Genomic DNA, 26,169 nt, shown 5'->3' on the forward strand with positions numbered 1-26,169 from the left:
AAAATGCAGTAATCCTGCACATCATCTCTGGAATTAAAACAGAATGGTCCTTAATAGACTTTGAGCTGCAAACTCACAGTTTAATAATGCTCCCTGAACATGGAGTATGTTGAAAGGTTATTTAGGAGCTAGTCGCCTGATGCGTGTTTCTTCAGACTGCTTACAGATCTTTCAGCCCACACACTGTGATCTTTGTGGCTCTTGGGTTGGAAAGTTGGTTACCAGTTCTTCTGTAAACTATGTAAATGATGAAATGTTCCCCAGTTCCATAACTGTTTCCACGAATTCAACGGCTTACATTCAGGATCGAAACTTAAGCAAATGTTTCTTGTGGCAATGCAGTGACTGAGCAACATGGAATTTGTTTGGAGGCAGCAAGGGAAAGTCTGTGCTCAGAGTTACAGTGATCAGGACATTATGGTGTCAAAATGCAATGGTGGCCATCGAATTTGGGCAATGAGCCTTAGAACACAAACGTCACACTGAAAGAACAAAAGCTTGATTTCGTAACTTTGATTTGATTTGATTTATTATTGTCACATGTATTAACAGTGAAAAGTATTGTTTCTTGCGCGCTATACAGACAGAGCATACCGTTCATAGAGAAGGAAAGGAGAGAGTGCAGAATGTAGTTTTACAGATATAGCTAGAGTGTAGAGAAAGATCAACTTAATGCAAGGTAGGTCCATTCAAAAGTCTGACAGCAGCAGGGAAGAAGCTGTTCTTTAGTCGGTTGGTACGTGACCTCGGACTTTTGTATCTTTTTCCTGGAGGAAAGAAGGTGGAAGAGTGAATGTCCGGGGTGTGTGGGGTCCTCAATTATGCTGGCTGCTTTGCCGAGGCAGCGGGAAGTGTAGACAGAGACTTATATCATTCTGTAGCTGCTTGTTAACAACGTCCAGACCTGCAGCCTACACAGAATTGTTAATCAATTGGTTCTTAAGTAGCTCATTCCATTCAATTACTGACTAATGATCTGTTTGCCATCTTTCTGATTGAATGGTATCTAATACAAGGGCCGGAATTTTACCGCCTCACCTGCCACGGAAGTTGGAGTGGGCAAGGGACGGACAATGGGAAAATCCATTGACTATGGTTGGGATTTTACGGTTTCAGGATGAGTCAGTCTGTAAAAAAGAAGGACTCTATATGGTGCTTGAAGTGAGGCCAGATGTTGAGGATGTGGATCTTTGATAATGTGACTCTTCACTTCGTTTAATGATTCCTCTTGTCGCCAAGAGTTTGAGCAGTTTGTTCCTGAATTTCACCCCAATGAATGCGTATAAGATCGGGTTGATGCAGCAATGCAGGAATCCCAAAATTTGTGTTCCAATTAGAGCTCTGTCAATGTGATTGCGGCTTCCACAAGCATAATCAATGAACCCGCTCCTCATCAGTGTGTCAACGAACACAGTAATATTGTTTGGGAGCCAACAAATGAGAAAAGCCAGCACCACTGCTATGATCACCTTCATGGCTTTCTGCTTCTGGAATCCCTTCGTCTGACACAGTTTCCAGATTGTCGCACTGTAGCAGAAGATCATGACAGCCAGCGGGATGAGGAACCCAATAAAGTGCCGCAAAAACCTGGTGGTTACTCTCCATGTTTCAGCTGATTCACCATCAAGTATCTCATAACAGATCGTTCTGCTGACATCAAGTGGAGCATATTCACCCTTGTACAGAATAGGCAAAGACAGAACAATAGCCAGCATCCAAACAGCAGCACAGAACAGTTTGATTCGAAATGGTCTCTTCCGTTTGTGAGTCTGTGTAGAGTAGACAATGGACAGATAGCGATCGACACTGATACAAGCCAGTAACAGTATCCCACTGTAAAAGTTAATTTCCTGTAACAAGCTGATGATCTTACACATGGCATCACCAAACACCCAGCCAGATATGGCATCCACTGCCCAAAAAGGCAAAGTCACAGAAAAAAGCAGATCGGCCACTGCCAGATGAAGCAGGTAGATATCTGTGGATGATATCATGCGCCGATTGTAAAGTATGACAATTATTACAATCATGTTCCCTGTCACAGCGAGGATACAAACCAGGCTATAGACAAAAGCAATTGTCGTGTTGATTAACGTATTTACAAAGGGTTCACAGGCAAATGTCTCTGGATCAAACTCTTCAAGGTCAGAATAATTGTCAAAAATTGCTTGCCATCTTTCCAAATCAGCGAGTTCCATAATTTTCTGAAAACAAACAGAATGTTGATCAAAGACAGAGAATAAAGCCAAATTATGATACAAAAACATTTAGCCGAGGGATATACACTAAATTCTAGAGAAGCATTCACAGTGTATCAATAATACAGCTTGGTGGGAATATAGCAGTGAGGAAGACATGTAAAGCTGCAAAAAGATACAGACAAATTAAGTGAGTTGGCAACAAGTTGTTAGATGGGTCATATTAGGCCGAAGTCTCTGACATTTAGAAGAATGAGAGTTGATCTCATGTATCTTAAACTATTTTGAAAGGGCTTGACAGGTAGACTCATCGAATACCCCCAACCTCGCCCGCAGCTGGGATTCTCTGGTGCCGCTGCAATGAATGGAGATTTGGCTGAGCACCAAATTTTCCGTTCTCACTTCCAGTGATGCAGCCACGGACAAGACAAGAGCATCTCGCCCACTAAGAGGATATTTTCCATACCTTAGAAATCTAGAATATAGCGGCACTATATCAGGATTAAAGGCTAATCATTTAGGACTGAGCTGAGGAGAAATTTCTTCATTCAGAAGATGTTAAATCTTTGGAATTATAGACGGTGCATCAGTGAGTATATTCAAGTTTGTGTTGATAGATTTTAGATGTCGCAAGGAATGAAGGGAGCAGGTGGGAGGTAGACAATCGGTCATCATCAAAGGGCCAAATGGCTAAATCCTATTTTTTTTTTTTCTGAAGCAGTTGGTCTTGTGACGACCATTTGATGTGTTCTCATGAATTGCCACTACCATCAATTGGTTATTTCTACCCCTTTCTGAGTGATGCTGACTCATGACAGGTCACTGTAGACACTCATTTACACAAACAGCGGCAATCAAGTCTCCATAAGAACATAAGAAATAGGAGCAGGAGTAGGCCATCTAGCCCCTCGAGCCTGCCCCGCCATTCAATAAGATCATGGCTGATCTGACGTGGATCAGTACCACTTACCCGCCTGATCCCCATAACCCTTAATTCCCTTACCGCTCAGGAATCCATCCATCCGCGCTTTAAACATATTCAGCGAGGTAGCCTCCACCACCTCAGTGGGCAGAGAATTCCAGAGATTCACCACCCTCTGGGAGAAAAAGTTCCTCCTCAACTCTGTCTTAAACCGACCCCCCTTTATTTTGAGGCTGTGTCCTCTAGTTTTAACTTCCTTACTAAGTGGAAAGAATCTCTCCGCCTCCACCCTATCGAGCCCCCGCATTATCTTATAAGTCTCCATAAGATCCCCCCTCATCCTTCTAAACTCCAACGAGTACAAACCCAATCTCCTCAGCCTCTCCTCATAATCCAAACCCCTCATCTCCGGTATCAACCTGGTGAACCTTCTCTGCACTCCCTCCAATGCCAATATATCCTTCCTCATATAAGGGGACCAATACTGCACACAGTATTCCAGCTGCGGCCTCACCAATGCCCTGTACAGGTGCATCAAGACATCCCTGCTTTTATATTCTATCCCCCTCGCAATATAGGCCAACATCCCATTTGCCTTCTTGATCACCTGTTGTGTGAGCACAATAAATTGTTTAATGCATTATTACATGAGGCCCTTTTCCGTTGTCAGTAGTTTCAGATATACATTAATCCTGTATTTTAGCCCGACGACAGAAAGGTCAAACAAAATATGCAGTTAAAGACCTGCAAGAGACATATCAAACTGAAATCCCAGAAAACCCGAAAACATCTTAAAACAAGCATAGAGGGCATTCAGTAGGGTGCACACTTCCACCACATTGTATTAACTGAACATATTACAATCGCGCAGCTCTTCCTCAAAGTCTTTCCTGCCAGGTTGATGCCCTGTAATTACAAAGCTGAAAAAAAATTCAGGTATATGGGATGCACTGCCTGACAGTTTGATGGAGGTAGACTCACTGGGGCATTCAAAAGGAAATTGGATAAGTGATAAGGTGAAAGAATCTGTAAGGCAATGGGGAAAGGGGGGGAGAGTGGGACTAGCTGAATTCATCTTGCAGAAAGCCAGGACAGAAATAACGGACCAACTGGCCTCATTCTGTGCTGTAACCATTCTATCATTTCCATGACTCTTTAGAAATTGTCATTTGAATGCTTGCCGATTGAATCATAGAATCATAAAATCCTCACAGTGCAGAAGGAGGCCATTTGACCCATCGAGTCTGCACCGACCACAATCCCACCCAGGCCCTATTCTCGTAACCCCACACATTTACCCTGCTAATGCCCCTGACACTAAGGGGCAATTTAGCTTGGCCAATCAACCTAACCCACACATCTTTGGACTGTGGAAGGAAACCAGAGCACCCGGAGGAAACCCATGCAGACACGGGGAGAACATGCAGACTCCGCACAGACAGTGACCCGAGGCTGGAATTGAACCCAGGTCCCTGGTGCTGTGAAGCTCCAATCTCAAGTACTGTCTAAAACAGGGACCCGACACCCCTTTATATTTGAGTGAGTGAGTGATCTGATCCAATATCTCAGTGTTTTTTTTCACAAAATTAATTCAATTAAATTATTGATTAAAATCTACATACCTTCTGAAATGACAATCAATGTTTCTTACCCGCCTGTAAGTTGATAAAAAGTAATTCTTGACTATCTAATGTTCCAGACATCAGACATCAACCCAGAGGCTTCCACAACGTTTGGTGACATGAACCTTGATTGATATTTTTGTAGATGGGAGGATTTATCTATTGTGTGTCCTGCCCTCAAGGACAGGGGAGGGGGGGAGGTGGAGTGTCCCGTAAAGTAGGAAGAGTGTTGCAATACATTAAATAATTTAAAGGGGAAAATGCAGAATCTGCTCACATGCTCAAAATAAAATCCCACCGATTACCGTAAGTGACAATTTGCAACACATCATATTTGTAACATTAACATGGAACAGCAATATTACAATTAAATTGGAGTTTTCAGACTGTGATGTGCTAAATTAGAGTCAGTAGTTGCCTATGAGGGCAGGTTCCTGTAGAATTGGCTGATCATCTTATATTTCATTTACGAGTCTTGTGTAATCACATTGAAATCTAGAATATAATAAGGAATAGTCAGCAAGGATTTGAGCAGGAAAATTGATCTTGAATTCTTTGAAGAATCATAGAACCCGACAGTGCAGAAGGAGGCCATTGGGTCCATCGAGTCTGCACCAACCACAGCCCCACCCAGGCCCTAACCCCGTAACCCCAGGTATTTACCCTAGCTAGTCTTGCTGACACTAACGGGCAATTTCACATGGCCAATCCACCTAAACCGCACATCTTTGTGTGTGGGAGAAAACCAGAGCACCCGGAGCAAACCCATGCAGACACAGGAAGAATGTGCAAACTCCACACAGACAGTGACCTGAGGCCGAGAATTGAACCTGGTTCCCTGGCGCTGTGAGGCAGCAGTGCCACCGTGCCGCCCCCCAGAAGCAACAGAAGCACTCCAATTCCAATTTTATTCCCACACCTAGTGGTGCACTAAGGCTGTTCGTCTGTTTCCATAGCTCCTGAACAGGACGTTAGTCTGTCACCAGGGGCGCATAGCTTGAGGAACGCCATTCCACATCAAGAATAGCTGGAGTCTCTCTCACTCTTGCTGCCTTGATGTCAAGGCCACTCACTTTCACCTCACCTCTGGCATTCAGCGCTTCTATCCTTGTTTGAACCACGGCTAGAATGAAGTCAGGAACTGAGTGACCCCGATGGAACCCAAACTGAGCATCAGTGAGCAGGTTATTACTGAGTAAATGTCACTTGATAGGACTGTTGACGACCCTTTCTATCACTTTACTGATAATTGAAAGTAGACTGATGGGGCTACTCACTGTACCACGGTAATTGGCCGGGTTGGATCTGTCCTGTTTCTTGCATACAGGACATACCTGGGCAATTTACCACACTGTTGGGTAGATGCCAGTGTTGTAGCTGTACTGGAAGAGCTTGGCTACGGGAGCGGCAAGTTCTGCAGCACAAGTACTATTGCCGGAATGTCATCAGGGCCCATTGCCTTTGCAGTATCCAGTGCCTCCAACTGTTTCTTGATATCACATGGAATGAATCGAATTGGCTGGAGACTGGCATCTGAGGGAAGCCACTGGAGGAGGCTGAGGTGGATCATCCACTCACCACTTCTGACTGAAGATTGCTATGAATGTTTCAGCACTATTGCTGGAATATTGTCAGAGCTCATAACCTTTGCAATATCCAATGCCTTCAGCCTTTTCTTGATATCACACGAGTGAATCAAATTTTTTGAAGGGGTAACCAAAAAGGTAGATGAGGCAGTGCAGTTGATGTTGTCTACATGGACTTTAGCAAGGCCTTTGACAAGGTACCGCATGGTAGGTTGTTGCATAAGGTTAAATCTCACAGGATCCAGGGTGAGGTAGCTAAATGGATACAAAATTGGCTTCTTAACAGAAGCCAGAGGGTGGTTGTGGAGGCTTGTTTTTCAAACTGGAGGCCTGTGATCAGCGGTGTGCCTCAGGGATCAGTGCTGGGTCCACTGTTATTTGTCATTTATATTAATGATTTGGATGAGAATATAGGGGGCATGGTTAGTAAGTTTGCAGATGACACCAAGATTGGTGGCATAGTGGACAGTGAAGAAAGTTATCTCCAATTGCAACGGGATCTTGATCAATTGGGCCATTGGGCTGACAAATGGCAGATGGAGTTTAATTTAGACAAATGCGGGGTGATGCACTTTGGTAGATTGAACCAAGGCAGGACTTACTCAGTTAATGGTAGGGCGTTGGAGAGAGTTATAGAACAAAGAAATCTAGGGGTACATGTTCATTGTTGCTTGAAAGTGGAGTCACAGGTGGACAGAGTGGTGAAGAAGGCATTCGGCATGCTTGGTTTCATCGGTCAGAACATTGAATACAGGAGTTGGGACATCTTGTTGAAGTTGTACGAGACATTGGTAAGGCCACACTTGGAATACTGTGTGCAGTTCTGGTCACCCTATTATAGAAAGGATATTATTAAACTAGAAAGAGTGCAGAAAAGATTTACTAGGATGCTACCAGGACTTGATGGATTGAGTTATAAGGAGAGGCTGGATAGACTGGGACTTTTTTCTCTGGAGCGTAGGAGGCTGAGGGGTGATCTTATAGAGGTCTATAAAATAATAAGGGGTACAGATCAGCTAGACAGTCAATATCTTTTCCCAAAGGTAGAGGAGTCTAAAACTAGAGGGCATAGGTTTAAGGTGAGAGGGGAGAGATACAAAAGGGTCCAGAGGGGCAATTTCTTCACAGAAAGGTGAGAGTGGTGAGTGTCTGGAACAAGCTGCCAGAGGTAGAGGCGGGTACAATTTTATCTTTTAAAAAGCATTTAGACAGTTACATGGTAAGGTGTGTATAGAGGGATATGGGCCAAATGCGGGCAATTGGGATTAGTTTAGGGGTTTAAAAAAAAGGCGGCATGGACAAGTTGGGCCGAAGGGCCTGTTTCCATGCTGTAAACCTCTATGACTCTAAATTGACTAAAGACTGGCATTTGGGAAGCTGGAGACCTCCAAAGTATTTGTGATTTAAATTGAAGGATACTCAGATCCCTGAGGACCGTGGAATATTGTAGTCCCTCGCTACTTAAATTATAATCTGCTCTTCTATTCGCCCTACAAAAGTGGATAACCACATTACACTCCATCAACCAAACTTTTGCCCTTCACTTAATTTTTATCCCTAAGGGATGATTAGGACTTCACAGTGGGAAACAAGGTAATGGCAGAGAATTAAAAAGTAGATAATAAAAACATAGTGATTATAGCAGAAGATCAAGGGACAAAAGGGAAGGAAAACAATCATTACCACCAGAGACAAGTAATCTACTGGAGGACAGATTGCTGGACAGCTGTGACTTTATACTCTGAAATCCACAGCCATGGTGGCAGCAATCTGAGCTCCACTGTGGCACACAGACCTCTGCTGGTTCCTGCTTGTACTATAATGAAAACATTCACAACCAGACACTGCATCATGATCGGGTCCTCAGGGTCAATGGGAGTGGCCACCACATACATGCTGAAAATGATGCGCTCTAATCTCTGTGCAAAGCCCGGTGCCAAGTTGGTTCCTGAATCCTCTATGCTCCTTAACATGAACCACAGGCCTCGTGGCAGCCTTCCCAACAGACCAAATATTTTGCTGTGTATGCTCATCAGCATTCCACTGCAGGATGCCCCATCTGAGTCTCATCTGAATTCTCAGAGCGGAACTTGTGCAGCCTTAGCTAGCTCTTGTGTCACCCTTGTCCCATGCACTGGCTGCGGCACATTTCTATCCAGTGTCACACCACATTCAAATCCTGCCTCTAATCTACCCTCTGAGGAACTTTCATTGTCAGCATCTCAGCTTGTGGCTGCATCTGCAAAATCAAGTGATAGCAAAGTTAGAGCTCATGGAACTAAAGTGACATTGGCAGCATGGCAACAAAATTGTTGAGTAACAGGAAACAGAATAATGGTGAATCATTGATGCTTTTGCACTGTGGGAATGTACATTTGGGGAGCATACAGGATGCGGAGGGTAGCTGAGGTTTCCCAGTGCTCAATGTCAGAACCACTGTACCTCTTGCCATCTATTATTGACCTAGACTTGAGTGCGCAGGGCAAATTTCAATGTTGCCAAAGTGAAATGGAAATATCACTAATGTCGACATAACAAATCATTGCTCTTTACTGTTTAACCTTCAGCAGGTGTTACTGTGTCACCATTGCCACAATGTTTTGTCGTTGTGTTCATGATTGGTTGATTCAAGCTGGAATAATGCAGTTTCCTATGTCTTCCACATAAGACCATAAGACACAGGAGCAAAATTAGACCACTCGGCCCATCGAGTCTGCTCCGCCATTCAATCATGGCTGATATTTTTCTCATCCCCATTCTCCTGCCTTTTCCCCATAACCTCTGATCCCCTCATTAATCAAGAACCTATCTATCTCTGTCTTAAAGACACTCAATGACCTGGTCTCCACAGCTTTCTGCAGCAAAGAGTTCCACAGATTCACCACTCTCTGGCTGAAGAAATTCTTCCTCATCTTTGTTTTAAAGGATTGTTCCTTTAGCCTTAGGTTGTGCCCTCTGGTTCTAGTTTTTCCTACGAGTGGAAACATCCTCTCCACCTCCACTCTATCCAGGCCTTGCAGTATCCTGTAAGTTTCAATAAGATCCCCCTCATCCTTCTAAACTCCAAAGGGTACAGACCCAGAGTCCTCAACTGTCTCTCATATGACAAGCTCTTCATTCCAAGGATCATTCTCATGAACCTCCTCTGGATCCTTTCTAAGGCTAGTACATCCATCCTTAGATATGGGGTCCAAAACTTCTCACAATACTCCAAATGGGGTCTGACCAGAGCCTTATACAGCCTCAGAAGTACATCCCTGCTCTTGTATTCTAGCCCTCTCGACATGAATGCTAACATTGCATTTGCCTTCCTAACTGCTGACTGAACCTGCACATTAACCTTAAGAGAATCTTGAACAATGACTCCCAAGTCCCTTTGTGCTTCTGATTTCCTAAGCATTTTCCCATTTAGAAAATAGTCCATGCCTCCATTCCTCCTTCCAAAGTGCATAACCTCACACTTTTCCACATTGTATTCCATCTGCCACTTCTTTGCCCACTCTCCGAACCTGTCCAAGTCCTTCTGCAGCCCCCCTGCTTCCTCAATACTTCCTCTCCCTCATGTCTTTGTCTTCCACATGAACAACAATTTGAGGCTGTGTTTGTGTTGTGCTCTGGCACATGATGGATTTTCAATGTATTAACAGCCATCACCAAACTAAAAGTCAACTCTCATTGCAAAGGACTTTAGCATAATACAAGCTGCAGGCCAAGCGAGTAAAAACTGGGCTGTCCCATGGAATGATCGTCACAGCACCTCACATGACAAATCACAATACCACAGATCAAGAATTGCCATCTCTCAGAATTTGCAAAACTTCCTCCATCTGAAGCAAGAGGAATTGATCAAAGAAGATTAATGGTTTGCGGTTCTGAATGAGGTCATTTAGTCCATCGTATATGCCAGCTCTTTACTGGAGGATTTTAAAGATGCTCTGACATCTTGGTCTCCATACCTTTCTTTGCTTCACATGGAATTCCCTCCCGAATGGCATTGTGGGTCAACCCACAGAACATGGACTGCAGCGATTCAAGATGGCAGCTCACCACCACCTTCTCAAGGGCAACTAGGGATGGGCAATAAATGCTGGCCAACCAGCAACGCCCATGTGTCACGAATGAATGAAAAAAAGATTTTTCTACATATCCAGTAAAATATGCACATTTTCTTCGTCAAAAAATCCCTGTGGCAAAGCATTCTGTGAATGAAAATCAAATATTGTCTTGAGAGTAAAAAGGTCATTTCAATATTTGGATGTGAGCATACAGGTGCCTCCGATTGGACGCAATGGAGACGCAGGAAACTGTAATTACAACATGAGAAATTTACAATTTTAAACTTCGATAGTAAATCAGGAAAATTTATCCCTCAGAACTGAAACTACAAGAGTGCAGAACTTGCTAAATACTGACCCTCTGGCAGTGCGGCACTCCCTCAGTACTGACCCTCTGAAAGCGAGGCACTCTCTCAGTACTGACCCTCTGACAGTGCGGCACTCCCTCAGTACTGACCCTCTGACAGTGCGGCACTCCCTCAGTACTGACCCTCTGACAGTGCAGCACTCCCTCAGTACTGACCCTCTGACAGTGCGCACCCCCTCAGTACTGACCCTCTGACAGTGCGGAACCCCCTCAGTACTGACCCTCTGACAGTGCGGCACTCCCTCAGTACTGACCCTCTGACTGTGCGGCACTCCCTCAGTACTGAGCCTCTGACAGTGCGGCACTCCCTCAGTACTGACCCTCTGACAGTGCGGCACTCCCTCAGTACTGAGCCTCTGACAGTGCGGCACTCCCTCAGTACTAACCATGGTTCACGAAAGAGGTGGAATGTCTTGTGAAAAGGAAGAGGGTAGCTTATGTAGGGATGAGGAAACAAGGTTCAGATGGCTCGATTGAGGATTACAAGTCAGCAAGGAACGAGCTGAAAAAAGGGGCTTAGAAGGGGACATGGGAAGTCCTTGGCGGGTTGGATCAAGGAAAACCCCAAGGCTTTTTACTCTTATGTGAGGAATAAAAGAATGACCAGGGTGAGGTTAGGGCCGGTCAAGGACAGTAGTGGGAACATGTGTATGGAGTCAGTAGAGATAGGCGAGGTGATGAATGAATACTTTTCTTCAGTGTTCACCAAGGAGAGGGGCCATGTTTTTGAGGAAGAGAAGGTGTCACAGGCTAATAGGCTGGAGGAAATAGATGTACGGAGGGAGGATGTCCTGGCAGTTTTGAATAAACTGAAGGTCGATAGGTCCCCTGGGCCTGATGAAATATATCCTAGGATTCTTTGGGAGGCAAGGGATGAGATTGCAGAGCCTTTGGCTTTGATCTTTGGGTCCTCGCTGTCCACGGGGATGGTACAGTAAGAAGTCTCACAACACCAGGTTAAAGTCCAACAGGTTTATTTGGTAGCAAATACCATAAGCTTTCGGAGCGCTGCCCCTTCGTCAGATGGAGTGAAAATCTGTTCTCCAACAGTGCACAGAGACACAACATCAAAGAACAAACAAAGAACAAAGAACAATACAGCACAGGAACAGGCCCTTTGGCCCTCCAAGCCCGCGCCGCTCCCCGGTCCAGGATTGAATCCTGAATCCAGGATCCCCGCCCAATTTTCCAGCCTATCTACATCCTAACATCCTATCCACCGAGCTGTCCCTCACAGCTACAATGCTTTGTTCATCACAACCTATTAACTCACCCCCACCCCCCCATTCCGGACCATGTGATCTCCAGGGAGAGGCGAAAACCCAGAGTGAAAACCCCAGGGCCAATATGGGGAAAACAAAATCTGGGAAATTCCTCTCCGACCCCCTGTGGCGATCGAAACGAGTCCAGGAGATCACACTGGCCCTGATCAGAAAATGCTTCCCAACCCTATTCATTTCCACTTCTGCTTTACGAACACCATCTGAATTCCCTGCCCCCGAGACAGGTTCCCAACTATCCGCAGTCTCGCTCTGTACTGGCACCAGCAAGATGATCATAGAATGAAGCCTTGAAACGAGAAACAAAGAACAATTAGCCCGTGCCGCTCCCTGGTCCAAACTAGACCACTCTTTTGCATCCCTCCATTCCCACTCCGTTCATATAACTGTCTAGATAAGTCTTAAACGTTCCCAGTGTGTCCGCCTCCACCACCTTGCCCGGCAACACATTCCAGGCCCCCACGACCCTCTGTGTAAAATATGTCCTTCTGATATCTGTGTTAAACCTCCCCCCCTTCACCTTGAACCTATGCCCCCTCGTGAACGTCACCACCGACCTGGGGAAAAGCTTCCCACCGTTCACCCTATCTATGCCTTTCATAATTTTATACACCTCTATTAAGTCTCCCCTCATCCTCCGTCTTTCCAAGGAGAACAACCCCAGTTTCCCCAATCTCTCCTCATAACCAAGCCCCTCCATACCAGGCAACATCCTGGTAAACCGCCTCTGTACTCTCTCCAAAGCCTCCACGTCCTTCTGGTAGTGTGGCGACCAGAACTGGACGCAGTATTCCAAATGCGGCCGAACCAACGTTCTATACATCTGCAACATCAGACCCCAACTTTTATACTCTAAGTTACAGAATACTAATTAGAATGCAAATCTCTACAGCCAGCCAGGTCTTAAATGTACAGATAATGTGGGTGGAGGGAACATTAAACACAGGTTAAAGAGATGTGTATTGTGAACAGCTAGTAAGATTCTGCAAGATCAGGAGGCAAGCTGTGGGGGTTACTGATAATGTGACATAAATCCAACATCCCGGTTTAGGCCGTCCTCATGTGTGCGGAACTTGGCTATCAGTTTCTGCTCAGCGACTTTGCGCTGCCGTGTGTCGTGAAGGCCGCCTTGGAGAACGCTTACCTGAAGATCCAAGGCTGAATGCCCGTGACTGCTGAAGTGCTCCCCCACAGGAAGAGAACAGTCTTGCCTGGTGATTGTCGAGCGGTGTTCATTCATCCGTTGTCGTAGCATCTGCATGGTTTCCCCAATGTACCATGCCTCGGGACATCCTTTCCTGCAGCGTATCAGGTAGACAACGTTGGCCGAGTTGCAAGAGTATGTACCGTGTACCTGGTAGATGGTGTTCTCACGTGAGATGATGGCATCCGTGTCGATGATCCGGCAGGGTACTCTGCCCACCGTGTCCCGTGTTTGTCTTCTGAGGAGGTCGGTGCGGTTTTTCGCTGTGGCGCATCGGAACTGTTGATCGATGAGTCGAGCGCCATATCCTGTTCTTATGAGGGCATCTTTCAGCGTCTGGAGGTGTCTGTTGCGATCCTCCTCATCCGAGCAGATCCTGTGTATTCGGAGGGCTTGTCCGGGTGGTGAGGGATTGGAATGCCCTGCCAGCATCAGTAGTAAATGCGCCTAGTTTGGGGGCGTTTAAGAGATCCGTAGATAGGTTCATGGACGAAAAGAAATTGGTTTAGGTTGGAGGGTCACAGTTTTTTTTTTTAACTGGTCGGTGCAACATCGTGGGCCGAAGGGCCTGTTCTGCGCTGTAATGTTCTATGTTCTATGTTCTATGTAGGGGATGGCTTCTTTTACGTGTTTAGGGTGGAAGCTGGAGAAGTGGAGCATCATGAGGTTATCCGTGGGCTTGTGGTACAGTGAGGTGCTGAGGTGACCGTCCTTAATGGAGATGCGTGTGTCCAAGAATGCAACCGATTCCGGAGAGTAGTCCATGGTGAGTCTGATGGTGGGATGGAACTTGTTGATGTCATCATATAGTTGTTTCAGTGATTGCTCACCATGACTCCAAAGGAAGAAAATGTCATCGATGTATCTAGTGTATAGCATCGGTTGAAGGTCGTGTGCAGTGAAGAAGTCTTGTTCGAACCTGTGCATGAAGATGTTGGCATATTGAGGTGCGTATTTTGTCCCCATGGCTGTTCCGTGTGTCTGGATGAAGAACTGGTTGTTGAAGGTGAAGATATTGTGGTCCAGGATGAAGCGGATGAGTTGTAAAATTGCATCTGGAAACTGGCAGTTGACGGCATTGAGTACTGAGGCCGTTGCAGCAATGCCATCCTCATGGGGATGCTGGTGTAGAGTGCCGAGACATCCATTGTGACGAGGAGTGCTCCTGGTTCAACTGCTCCATGTGTGTTGAGTTTCTGTAGGAAGTCCGTAGTGTCGCGACAAAAGCTGGGGGTTCTTTGTACAATGGGTTTCAAGATGCCCTCGACATAGCATTCAGCCTTGGATCGGGCATTCAGCCTTGGATCTTCAGGTAAGCGTTCTCCAAGGCGGCCTTCATGACACACGACAGCGCAGAGTCGCTGAGCAGAAACTGATAGCCAAGTTCCGCACACATGAGGACGGCCTAAACCGGGATGTTGGATTTATGTCACATTATCAGTAACCCCCACAGCTTGCCTCCTGATCTTGCAGAATCTTACTAGCTGTTCTGTCTGGAGACAATACACATCTCTCTAACCTGTGTTTAATGTTCCCTCCACCCACATTATCTGTACCTTTAAAATCTGGCTGGCTGTAGAGATTTGCATTCTAATTAGTATTCTGTAACTTGATGTTGTGTCTCTGTGCACTGTCGGAGAACAGATTTTCACTCCATCTGACGAAGGGGCAGCGCTCCGAAAGCTTATGGTATTTGCTACCAAATAAACCTGTTGGACTTTAACCTGGTGTTGTGAGACTTCTTACTGTGCTTACCCCAGTCCAACGCCAGCATCTCCACATCACGGGGATGGTGCCAGAGGACTGGAGAACGGCGAATGTTGTTCCTCTGTTTAAGAAAGGGAATAGAAATGACCCTGGTAATTATAGACCGGTTAGTCTTACTTCGGTGGTTGGTAAATTGATGGAAAAGGTCCTTCGGGATGGGATTTACGACCATTTAGAAAGATGCGGATTAATCCGGGATAGTCAGCATGGATTCGTGAAGGGCAAGTCGTGCCTCACAAATTTGATATAATTTTTTGAGGAGGTAACTAAGTGTGTTGATGAAGGTAGGGCAGTTGATGTCATATACATGGATTTTAGTAAGGCGTTTGATAAGGTCCCCCATGGTCGGCTTATGATGAAAGTGAGGAGGTGTGGGATAGAGGGAAAGTTGGCCGATTGGATAGGTAACTGGCTATCTGATCGAAGACAGAGGGTGGTGGTGGATGGAAAATTTTCAGATTAGAGGCAGGTTGCTAGCGGAGTGCCACAGGGATCAGTGCTTGGTCCTCTGCTCTTTGTGATTTTTATTAATGACTTAGAGGAGGGGGCTGAAGGGTGGATCAGTAAATTTGCTGATGACACCAAGATTGGTGGAGTAGTGGATGAGGTGGAGGGCTGTTGTAGGCTGCAAAGAGACATAGGTAGGATGCAAAGCTGGTCTGAAAAATGGCAAATGGAGTTTAACCCTGATAAATGTGAGGTGATTCATTTTGTAGGACTAATTTAAATGTGGATTACAGGGTCGAAGGTAGGGTTCTGTAGACTGTGGAGGAACAGAGAGATCTTGGGGTCCATATCCACAGATCTCTGAAGGTTGCCACTCAAGTGGATAGAGCTATGAAGAAGGCCTATCGTGTGTTAGCTTTTATTAACAGGGGGTTGGAGTTTAAGAGCTGTGGGGTTATGCTGCAACTGTACAGGACCTTGGTGAGACCACATTTGGAATATTGTGTGCAGTTCTGGTCACCTCACTATAAAAAGGATGTGGAAGCGCTGGAAAGAGTGCAGAGGAGATTTACCAGGATGCTGCCTGGTTTGGAGGGTAGGTCTTATGAGGAAAGGTTGAGGGAGCTAGGGCTGTTCGCTCTGGAGCGGAGGAGGCTGAGGGGAGACTTAATAGAAGTTTATAAAATGATGAAGGGGATAGATAGAGTGAACGTTCAAAGACTATTTCCTCGGGTGGATGGAGATATTACAAGGGGGCATAACTATAGGGTTCGTGGTGGGAGATATAGGAAGGATATCAGAGGTAGGTTCTTTACGCAGAGAGTGGTTGGGGTGTGGAATGGACTGCCTGCAGTGATAGTGGAGTCAGACACTTTAGGAACATTTAAGCGGTTATTGGATAGGCACATGGAGCACACCAGGATGATAGGGAGTGGGATAGCTTGATCTTGGTTTCAGATAAAGCTCGGCACAACATCGTGGGCCGAAGGGCCTGTTCTGTGCTGTACTGTTCTATGTTCTATGTTCTAACCCTCTGACAGTGTGGCACTCCCTAGTTTCCCTGGAGAAGGTGGTGGTGGGGAGGGGGGTTGAGAACATTGGGGAGGGTTTCTGATGTCCATGGAGGGGAGGGGGAGGCTGTGTCCGCGGCAGGGGGGTGCCGGCAGGGGAGCTGCGTTTTGGTGCTTTCTGTGCACAGTCGCTTTTGAGGCCTCTGATTCGCCTCCGGCTCTGGGCGATTAAAACCCCGCCCCCTCCTCCTACAGGCAGGAAACGCTTTCTGCTGTTTTTTTACTCTAAGTGGACATTTGGATGCACCAGAAAGGATATCAGAAACGTTGTCATTTCCACGCTCGTCCTGCACTTAGAATTTGTTTCGTAAAATCATCTCCAGAGAGTGTTAACCCCAATCAGACCAAACTGACTCGGTGTGAGGGTAACAATAATGTACCCGATTAAATAAAAACAGCTTTGTTCTCCAATATATTAACGATGGACTTGCCTTTACTGATTTTACCCTGCTACAGAGCTTGTGTGAGTTACATTGTGCTGCTTTTTTAAAAATTCATTTGTGGGACATGGGTGTCACTGGCTGGCCAGCATTTATTGCCCATCCCTAGTTGCCCTTGAGAAGGTGGTGGTGAGCTGCCTTCTTGAATCGCTGCAGTCCATGTGCTGTGGGTTGACCCACAATGCCGTTAGGGAGGGAATTCCAGGATTTTGACCCAGTGACTGTGAAGGAACGGCGATATATTTCCAACTCAGGATGGTGAGTGGCTTAGACTGTGAGGGGTTGGTGAGGAGGTGAACTTATAACATTACAATCAACAATATGATGAAATCCGCCACGGAAACGCAACAAGGAATTCTGCAAACAACAAGTGAAGAGGAAGTGATCATTAGCGCCCAGTTGTGAAAGAGCGAAATGCCATGTCATCTGCATCCTGTGGCCATTGTACACAACATCACTCTGAGAATTGGATACAGTGACATTCACAACCTCACAACATCCCAAAGTGCTTCACAGCTGATGAAGCCTTTCCGAAAGGTTGGCATTGTGGATGTTTTTTGTGGTGTATTTGGTAGCGTTCCTACCCCGATGGGCAGGAGATGTGGGTTCAGGTCCCACTTGATGGCCACAATCATTACCTTCACTGGTGACCAAACAGGTTGATTATCGGCCTGTAAATCCTCCCAATAATCCTGACAGCAGGCGGTAAAGAGCAGCAGAGTTTGCTGGTTAGCCATGCTGCAGACGACAATGGCCAACCGCTGCAATACATGGCCAAGCGGAATCACGGACAAATCCAATGGAAGTCCATGCTCACTAATATCCTCTTTGGGCCTGCTTCCTGGAGGCGTCACAGTTGTACTGTAGGAAAGATCGCAGCTACTTGATGCACAGCAAGATTCCACACATTGCAATGTTATAATGATTAGATACAGCTGTACTTCAGTCATATTGACTGATGAGTTAGCAATGCACCGTGAAACTCGGGCAATGATGTCCTGGAGTTGAGATGATTGAGCTCCAAAAACCACAACCATCTTCCTTTGTGCCGGATATGACTCCAACCAGCAGACATTTTCCCTCTGATTTCCATTGACTTCATCAATGACCTTCCGTCCTTCAGAAGGTCAGAAGTGGGGATGTTTGCCGATAATTGTACAATGTCCAGTGCCATTCGTGACACCTCAGATTCTGAAGCAGGCCATGTCCAAATACAGCAAGACCTGCACAACATCCAGGCTTGGGCTGACAAGTGGCAAGTAAGATTTGCGCCATAAGAGTGCCAACCAATGCCATCTCCAAAAAAAGAGGATCGCTAAAAGGACATCGCTGCTGGACTGGGACTGTGGCAGGTGGTGAGGGAACCAACACGAGGGGAAACATTCTTTACCCCATCCCTGCCTGATGCACATGCATCTCTCCATGACAGTATCAGCAGGAGTGACCACCGCACAGTCCTTGTGTGGACAAAGTCCCAGCTTCACATTGAGGATACCCTTCGTTGCGTTATGTAGCACTGTTATCGTGCTAAATGGGATAGGATTTGAACAGATCTAGCAACTCAGGACTGGAGGCACTGTGGACCATCTGCAACAGCAGAATTGTACACAACCACAGTCTTTAACCTTATGACTCACAATGTAATAACAATCAATGGCATTACCATGGCTGAATCCCCGACTATCAACATCCATGATAATGGGAGTTGCCATTGACCAGAAACTGAACTGGACTCGTCATATAAATGCTGTGGCTACCAGAGCACATCAAAGACTAGGAATCCTCCAGCAAATAATTCACATCCTGAATCCCCAGATCCTGTCCACCATCTACAATGCACAAGTCAGTCTTATTATGGAATACTTTTCTGACGTTAGTGTACCTTTAAGAAAGGTTTTTTTTTATCATGTTTTCTGCAGCTCACAGCGTCAGTGATGGCATTGCTGTCGGCTTGGCTGAAAATGTCTTTTTGTTGCTATTTAAGTGGTTTAAATGGGGTAGTTTGTGTTTATTCTGGGATTAGTTTTACCATCCTGCATTGCGAGGAGGACGGTCATGTGTTTTTGGACAGTTTTTTCTCCCAGTTAGTTTAAGATTTCATTTTCAGTTCTGAGCTGCAGTTGGGTTCTAACTGGCGTAGCAGCATAGCACTCCCTCAGCACTGACCCTCTGACAGTGCAGCACTCCCTCAGTACTGACCCTCTGACAGTGCGGCACTCCCTCAGTACTGACCCTCTGACAGTGCGGCACTCCCTCAGTACTGACCCTCTGACAGTGTAGCATTCCCTCAGTACTGACCCTCTGACAGTGTAGCACTCCCTCAGCACTGACCCTCTGACAGTGCAGCACTCCCTCAGCACTGACCCTCTGACAGTGTAGCACTCCCTCAGTACTGACCCTCTGACAGTGGAGCATTCCCTCAGTACTGACCCTCTGACAGTGTAGCACTCCCTCAGCACTGACCCTCTGACAGTGCAGCACTCCCTCAGCACTGACCCTCTGACAGTGTAGCACTCCCTCAGCACTGACCCTCTGACAGTGTAGCACTCCCTCAGCACTGACCCTCTGACAGTGCGGCACTCCCTCAGCACTGACCCTCTGACAGTGCGGCACTCCCTCAGTACTGATCCTCTGACAATGCGGCACTCCCTCAGCACTGACCCTCTGACAGTGCAGCACTCCCTCAGCACTGACCCTCTGACAGTGCAGCACTCCCTCAGTACTGACCCTCTGACAGTGCGGCACTCCCTCAGTACTGACCCTCTGACAGTGCGGCACTCCCTCAGTACTGACCCTCTGACAGTGCGGCACTCCCTCAGTACTGACCCTCCGACAGTGCAGCACTCCCTCAGTACTGACCCTCTGACAGTGCAGCACTCCCTCAGTACTGACCCTCTGACAGTGCAGCATTCCCTCAGTACTGACCCTCTGACAGTGCAGCACTCCCTCAGTACTGACCCTCTGACAGTGTGGCACTCCCTCAGCACTGACCCTCTGACAGTGCGGCACTCCCTCAGTACTGACCCTCTGACAGTGCAGCACTCCCTCAGTACTGACCCTCTGACAGTGCGGCACTCCCTCAGTACTGACCCTCTGACAGTACAGCACTCCCTCAGTACTGACCCTCTGACAGTGCGGCACTCCCTCAGTACTGACCCTCTGACAGTGCAGCACTCCCTCATTACTGACCCTCTGACAGTGCGGCACTCCCTCAGTACTGACCCTCTGACAGTGCGGCACTCCCTCAGTACTGACCCTCTGACAGTGCAGCACTCCCTCAGTACTGACCCTCTGACAGTGCGGCACTCCCTCAGTACTGACCCTCTGACAGTGCAGCACTCCCTCAGTACTGACCCTCTGACAGTGCGGCACTCCCTCAGTACTGACCCTCTGACAGTGCGGCACTCCCTCAGTACTGACCCTCTGACAGTGCGGCACTCCCTCAGTACTGACCCTCTGACAGTGCGGCACTCCCTCAGTACTGACCCTCTGACAGTGCGGCACTCCCTCAGTACTGACCCTCTGACAGTGCGGCACTCCCTCAGTACTGACCCTCTGACAGTGCGGCACTCCCTCAGCACTGACCCTCTGACAGTGCGGCACTCCCTCAGTACTGACCCTCTGACAGTGCAGCACTCCCTCAGTACTGACCCTCTGACAGTGCAGCACTCCCTTAGTACTGACCCTCTGACAGTGCAGCACTCCCTCAGTACTGACCCTCTGACAGTGCAGCACTCCCTCAGTACTGACCCTCTGACAGTGCAGCACTCCCTCAGTACTGTCCCTCTGACAGTGCAGCACTCCCTCAGTACTGACCCTCTGACAGTGCAGCACTCCCTCAGTACTGACCCTCTGACAGTGCAGCACTCCCTCAGTACTGACCCACTGACAGTGCGGCACTCCCTCAGTACTGACCCTCTGACAGTGCAGCACTCCCTCAGTACTGACGCTCTGACAGTGTGGCACTCCCTCAGTACTGACCCACTGACAGTGCGGCACTCCCTCAGTACTGACCCTCTGACAGTGCAGCACTCCCTCAGTACTGACCCTCTGACAGTGTGGCACTCCCTCAGTACTGACCCTCTGACAGTGCAGCACTCCCTCATTACTGACCCTCTGACAGTGCGGCACTCCCTCAGTACTGACCCTCTGACAGTGCGGCACTCCCTCAGCACTGACCCTCTGACAGTGCAGCACTCCCTCAGTACTGACCCTCTGACAGTGCAGCACTCCCTCAGTACTGACCCTCTGACAGTGCAGCACTCCCTCAGTACTGACCCTCTGACAGTGCAGCACTCCCTCAGTACTGACCCTCTGACAGTGCAGCACTCCCTCAGTACTGACCCTCTGACAGTGCAGCACTCCCTCAGTACTGACCCTCTGACAGTGCAGCACTCCCTCAGTACTGACCCTCTGACAGTGCAGCACTCCCTCAGTACTGACCCTCTGACAGTGCAGCACTCCCTCAGTACTGACCCTCTGACAGTGCAGCACTCCCTCAGTACTGACCCTCTGACAGTGCAGCACTCCCTCAGTACTGACCCTCTGACAGTGCAGCACTCCCTCAGTACTGACCCTCTGACAGTGCAGCACTCCCTCAGTACTGACCCTCTGACAGTGCAGCACTCCCTCAGTACTGACCCTCTGACAGTGCAGCACTCCTTCTGTAAGGAACTAGACCTTTGTGCTCGAATCTGAGAACGGGATTCAACCCACAACAATGTGAGTGGGAGGGGTCTGTCGTATGTCCTGTGCTCCTTCTGACGCTATCTATTTTCTGAAGCCAGTAAATGATTTAACTCAATCCTGGGAATCACTCTCATTCTGTCCCACTGTTACTTTCCGAAGCCCAGAAAAACCGTTTGGTCGAGGAACAGTGTCATCCTGCTTTACGTCTGTCAAATGGGAGGATGATGGCAGGTAGCGTTCACACGCTCATTCTACGGTGAAGGTGTTCCAGCTGTCACATTGGACATGTCTCCTCTTCAGCTGTTCCGAATGGCTCTGTGAAACCACCTGCAAATCCACTGCCAATCAGCAGCCTGATACCAGATTCAGCCCAGCTTTCCAAACTGGTGTTTGACCATCGCAGAGTGGGCCGCCTGCACCACCCAGAACTCTACAAAATGCCTGGCAGACCTTCAAGTGACCATCAGAGGTGGAGAACTGGAAAGTAAGTTAAACACTTACCAGAAGAAAGCAAAAAGACAAATTCCTAATTGAATACGTGCAAACATACAAGCAAAGGAAATAGGAGCACAAGTGAGCCATTCGGTGCCTTTAGTCAGGTCTGCATTTCAATAAGGTCATGGCTGATCTGTTTGTTTTGAGTTCCACATTCCCCATCTTTGATTCCCTTGCATTTATCCAGCCTTGAAATTATTCAGTGGCCCATTTCTACCTTCTTTTGAGGCAGAGAATTTCAAAGTTGCACAACACACTAATAGAAAATGTTTCTCCTCATCTCTGTCCTCTAAGGATGTACACTAACTTTAAGAAAGTCCCCCTACCCTCCGACCTACCCCTAGTTCTGGACTCAACCACAAGATGAAACATCCTTTCCACATTCACCTTGTCAAATGCTGTTCAGGATCTTATATCCTTCAATAAAGTCACTCCTCACCCTTCTGAACCCCAGTGGAAACAAGCCCAGTCAGTTCAGCCTACCCTCATAAGACAACCCATTCATTTTTTGATTTGATTTGATTTATTATCGTCACATGTATGAGTATACAGTGAAAAGTATTGTCTATACAGACAAAGCTTACTGCTTACAGAGAAGGAAAGGAGAGAGTGCAGAATGTAGTGTTACAGTCATAGCTAGGGTGCAGAGAAAGCAACTTAATGCAAGGTAGATTCATTCAAAAGTCTGATGGCAGCAGGGAAGAAGCTGTTCTTGAGTCGGTTGGTACATGACCTCAGACTTTTGTATCTTTTTCCTAACGTAAGTGGTGAATCTCTGGAATTCTCTGCCCACTGAGGTGGTGGAGGCTACCTCGCTGAATATGTTTAAAGCGCGGATGGATGGATTCCTGATCGGTAAGGGAATTAAGGGTTATGGGGATCAGGCGGGTAAGTGGTACTGATCCACGTCAGATCAGCCATGATCTTATTGAATGGCGGGGCAGGCTCGAGGGGCTAGATGGCCTACTCCTGCTCCTATTTCTTATGTTCTTATGTTCTTATGTAAGAAGGTGGAAGAGAGAATGTCCGGGGTGCATGGGGTCCTTAATTATGCTGGCTGCTTTGCCGAAGCAGCGGGAAGTGTAGACAGAGTCAATGGATGGGAGGCTGGTTTGCGTGATGGATTGGGCAACATTCATGACCCTTTGTGGTTTCTTGCGGTTTTGGGCAGAGCAGGAGCCATACCAAGCTGCGATACAACATAGAACATAGAACATAGAACAGTACAGCACAGAACAGGCCCTTCGGCCCACGATGTTGTGCCGAGCTTTATCTGAAACCAAGATCAAGCTATCCCACTCCCTATCATCCTGGTGTGCTCCATGTGCCTATCCAATAACCGCTTAAATGTTTCTAAAGTGTCTGACTCCACTATCACTGCAGGCAGTCCATTCCACACCCCAACCACTCTCTGCGTAAAGAACCTACCTCTGATATCCGTCCTGTATCTCCCACCACGAACCCTATAGTTATGCCCCCTTGTAATAGCTCCATCCACCCGAGGAAATAGTCTTTGAACGTTCACTCTATCTATCCCCTTCATCATTTTATACACCTCTATTAAGTCTCCCCTCAGCCTCCTCCGCTCCAGAGAGAACAGCCCTAGCTCCCTCAACCTTTCCTCATATGACCTACCCTCCAAACCAGGCAGCATCCTGGTAAATCTCCTCTGCACTCTTCCCAGCGCTTCCACATCCTTCTTATAGTGAGGTGACCAGAACTGCACACAACCAGAAAGAATGCTTTCTATGGCGCATCTGTAAAATTTGGTGAAAGTTGTAGCTGACATGCCAAATTTCCTTAGTCTAAGTCATTGAGATAAATTGTAAAACGATTGAGGCTCCAGCACAGATCCCTGGGGGACTCCACTTGTCACATCCTGCCAATCAGACAAAGATCTATTTGTGCATACCCTCTGCTTCCTGTCAGCCAGCCAATCTTCAATCCAGGCTCATTTGTTACGCCTGCACTATGGGAGCTTTTATATTTTGCAAGAACCTTTGATGTGGCACCTTATCAAATGCTTTCTGAAAGTCCAAGTACAGTGTGTCTGCATCATTGCTCCTCCCCTCTCCACAGCACGTGTTACTCCATCAAAGAACTCTAGTAAATTGGTTAAACAGGATTTCCCTTTCATAAAACCATGCTGACTTTTCCCAACTACCTCGAGCTGGCCTAAATGTCCAGTTGTAGCCTCTTTAATAATCGATTCGAACACCATCCCCATGACAGATGTCAAGCTGATTGGCAGATAATTTCCTGTTTCTGTCTCCCTCCCTTCTTGAATCGAGGGGTTATATAGACGGGTTGAATCGAGGGGTTATATAGACGGGTTGAATCGAGGGGTTATATAGACAGGTTGAATCGAGGGGTTATATAGACGGGTTGAATAGAGGGGTTATATAGACGGGTTGAATCGAGGGGTTATATAGACGGGTTGAATCGAGGGGTTATATAGACGGGCTGAATAGAGGGGTTATATAGACGGGTTTAATAGAGGGGTTATATAGACGGGTTGAATCGAGGGGTTATATAGACTGGTTGAATCGAGGGGTTATATTTGCTACTTTCCTGTCGGATGGAACCTTTCCAGAGCCTAAAGAATTTTGGAAAATTATCACCAATCATACTTGACTTTCAGCCAAACAGTCTCTTTCTCACATTTTCACTATTTTTATATTTGGTAAAGAGAAATCTTCAAAGAAAATGACAAAGAAAAACAACCTTTTTTGATGTCCTAGTGATTTTTCTCCAGGGTTGCACACAGCAATGTCCCAGAGATTGATCTGTAATTCCTGGAGACTCCAGTTTCCTGCTGAAACAGCCTAAAGAGCCACTCAGCTCAAGAGCAACAAACCAGCAACGCCACATCCTCAGGCATTTCTCTAATGCTCTCATGCCCTAATGCCAACTGTTGAGTGTTGAAGGGTCCCAGGCCACCCCTGGGGGAAAGATAAGCAAGTTTGCAGATGACACCAAGATTGGTAGAGTGGTTAATCGTAAAGAAGATGGTTGTATATTACAGGAAGATATAGATGGGTTGGTCAGGTGGGCAGAGCAGTGGCAGATGGTATAACCCTGATCTGTATGACGCGAGGCACTTTGGAAGAAGAAACAAGACGAGGGAGTATTTAATGAATGGCAGGACACTGGGAAGCTCAGAGGAACAGAGGGATCTTGGGTAATTATTCACAAATCTCTGAAGTCGGCCAAGCAGGTGATTAGGGTAGTTAAGAAGGCACATGGGACATTTGCTTTCATCAGTCATGGTAACAAGTATAAGAGCAAGGAGGTAATGTTGCAGTGTTGGTTAGGCCGGAGTACTTTGTACAGTTCTGGTCACCTCACTATAGGAAGGAGGTGATAGCACTCGGGGGTGCAGAGCAGGTTCACCAGGATGTTGCCTGGGATGGAGCATTTGAGCTTTAAGGAGAGACTGGATAGGCTTGGATTGTTTACTTTCAAGCAGAGAAGGCTGAGGGGAGCATGATTGAGGTGTGTAAGATTGTGAGGGGTTTGGTCAGGGTGAATAAGGAGCAGCTGTTTCCCTTGGTTGAAGGGCCAATCATGAGGGGGCAGAGTTTTAGGGTAAGGGGCAGGAGATTCAGAGGGGATTTAAGAAAAAACTTTTTCACTCAGAGGGTGGTGGGAATCTGGAATGCACTGCGTGGGATTGGAGGCCAGAAACCTTACAACCTTTAAAAAATATTTGGATGAGCACTTGAAATATCAAAACATTCAAGGATATGGGACAAGTGCTGGAAAATGGGATTTAGTGGTAGTTACAGTTGGTGCAGATTCGATGGGCTGAAGGGTCTTTTCTGCATTATATACTTCGATGACTAAGTGTGTTGATGAAGGTAGGGCAGTTGATGTCATATACATGGATTTTAGTAAGGCGTTTGATAAGGTCCCCCATGGTCGGCTTATGATGAAAGTGAGGAGGTGTGGGATAGAGGGAAAGTTGGCCGATTGGATAGGTAACTGGCTATCTGATCGAAGATAGAGGGTGGTGGTGGATGGAAAA

General features: G+C 46.9%; 1 protein-coding gene across 1 annotated transcript in view; it reads right to left on the reverse strand.

Moving 5' to 3' along the window:
• Positions 1 to 514: 514 nt before the first annotated feature.
• LOC144503988 (C-X-C chemokine receptor type 1-like) overlaps positions 515 to 26,169 on the reverse strand; it is a 39,626-nt gene continuing 13,971 nt past the window's right edge. The window contains exon 2 of the mRNA XM_078229137.1: positions 515 to 2,204. Coding sequence (XP_078085263.1) covers positions 1,146 to 2,198 — 1,053 coding nt within the window. The 5' untranslated portion in view covers positions 2,199 to 2,204 and the 3' untranslated portion in view covers positions 515 to 1,145. The remainder of the gene's footprint in view (positions 2,205 to 26,169) is intronic.

This window comes from Mustelus asterias, chromosome 14 (genome assembly GCF_964213995.1).
Source record: "Mustelus asterias chromosome 14, sMusAst1.hap1.1, whole genome shotgun sequence".
Lineage (NCBI taxonomy): Eukaryota > Metazoa > Chordata > Chondrichthyes > Carcharhiniformes > Triakidae > Mustelus > Mustelus asterias.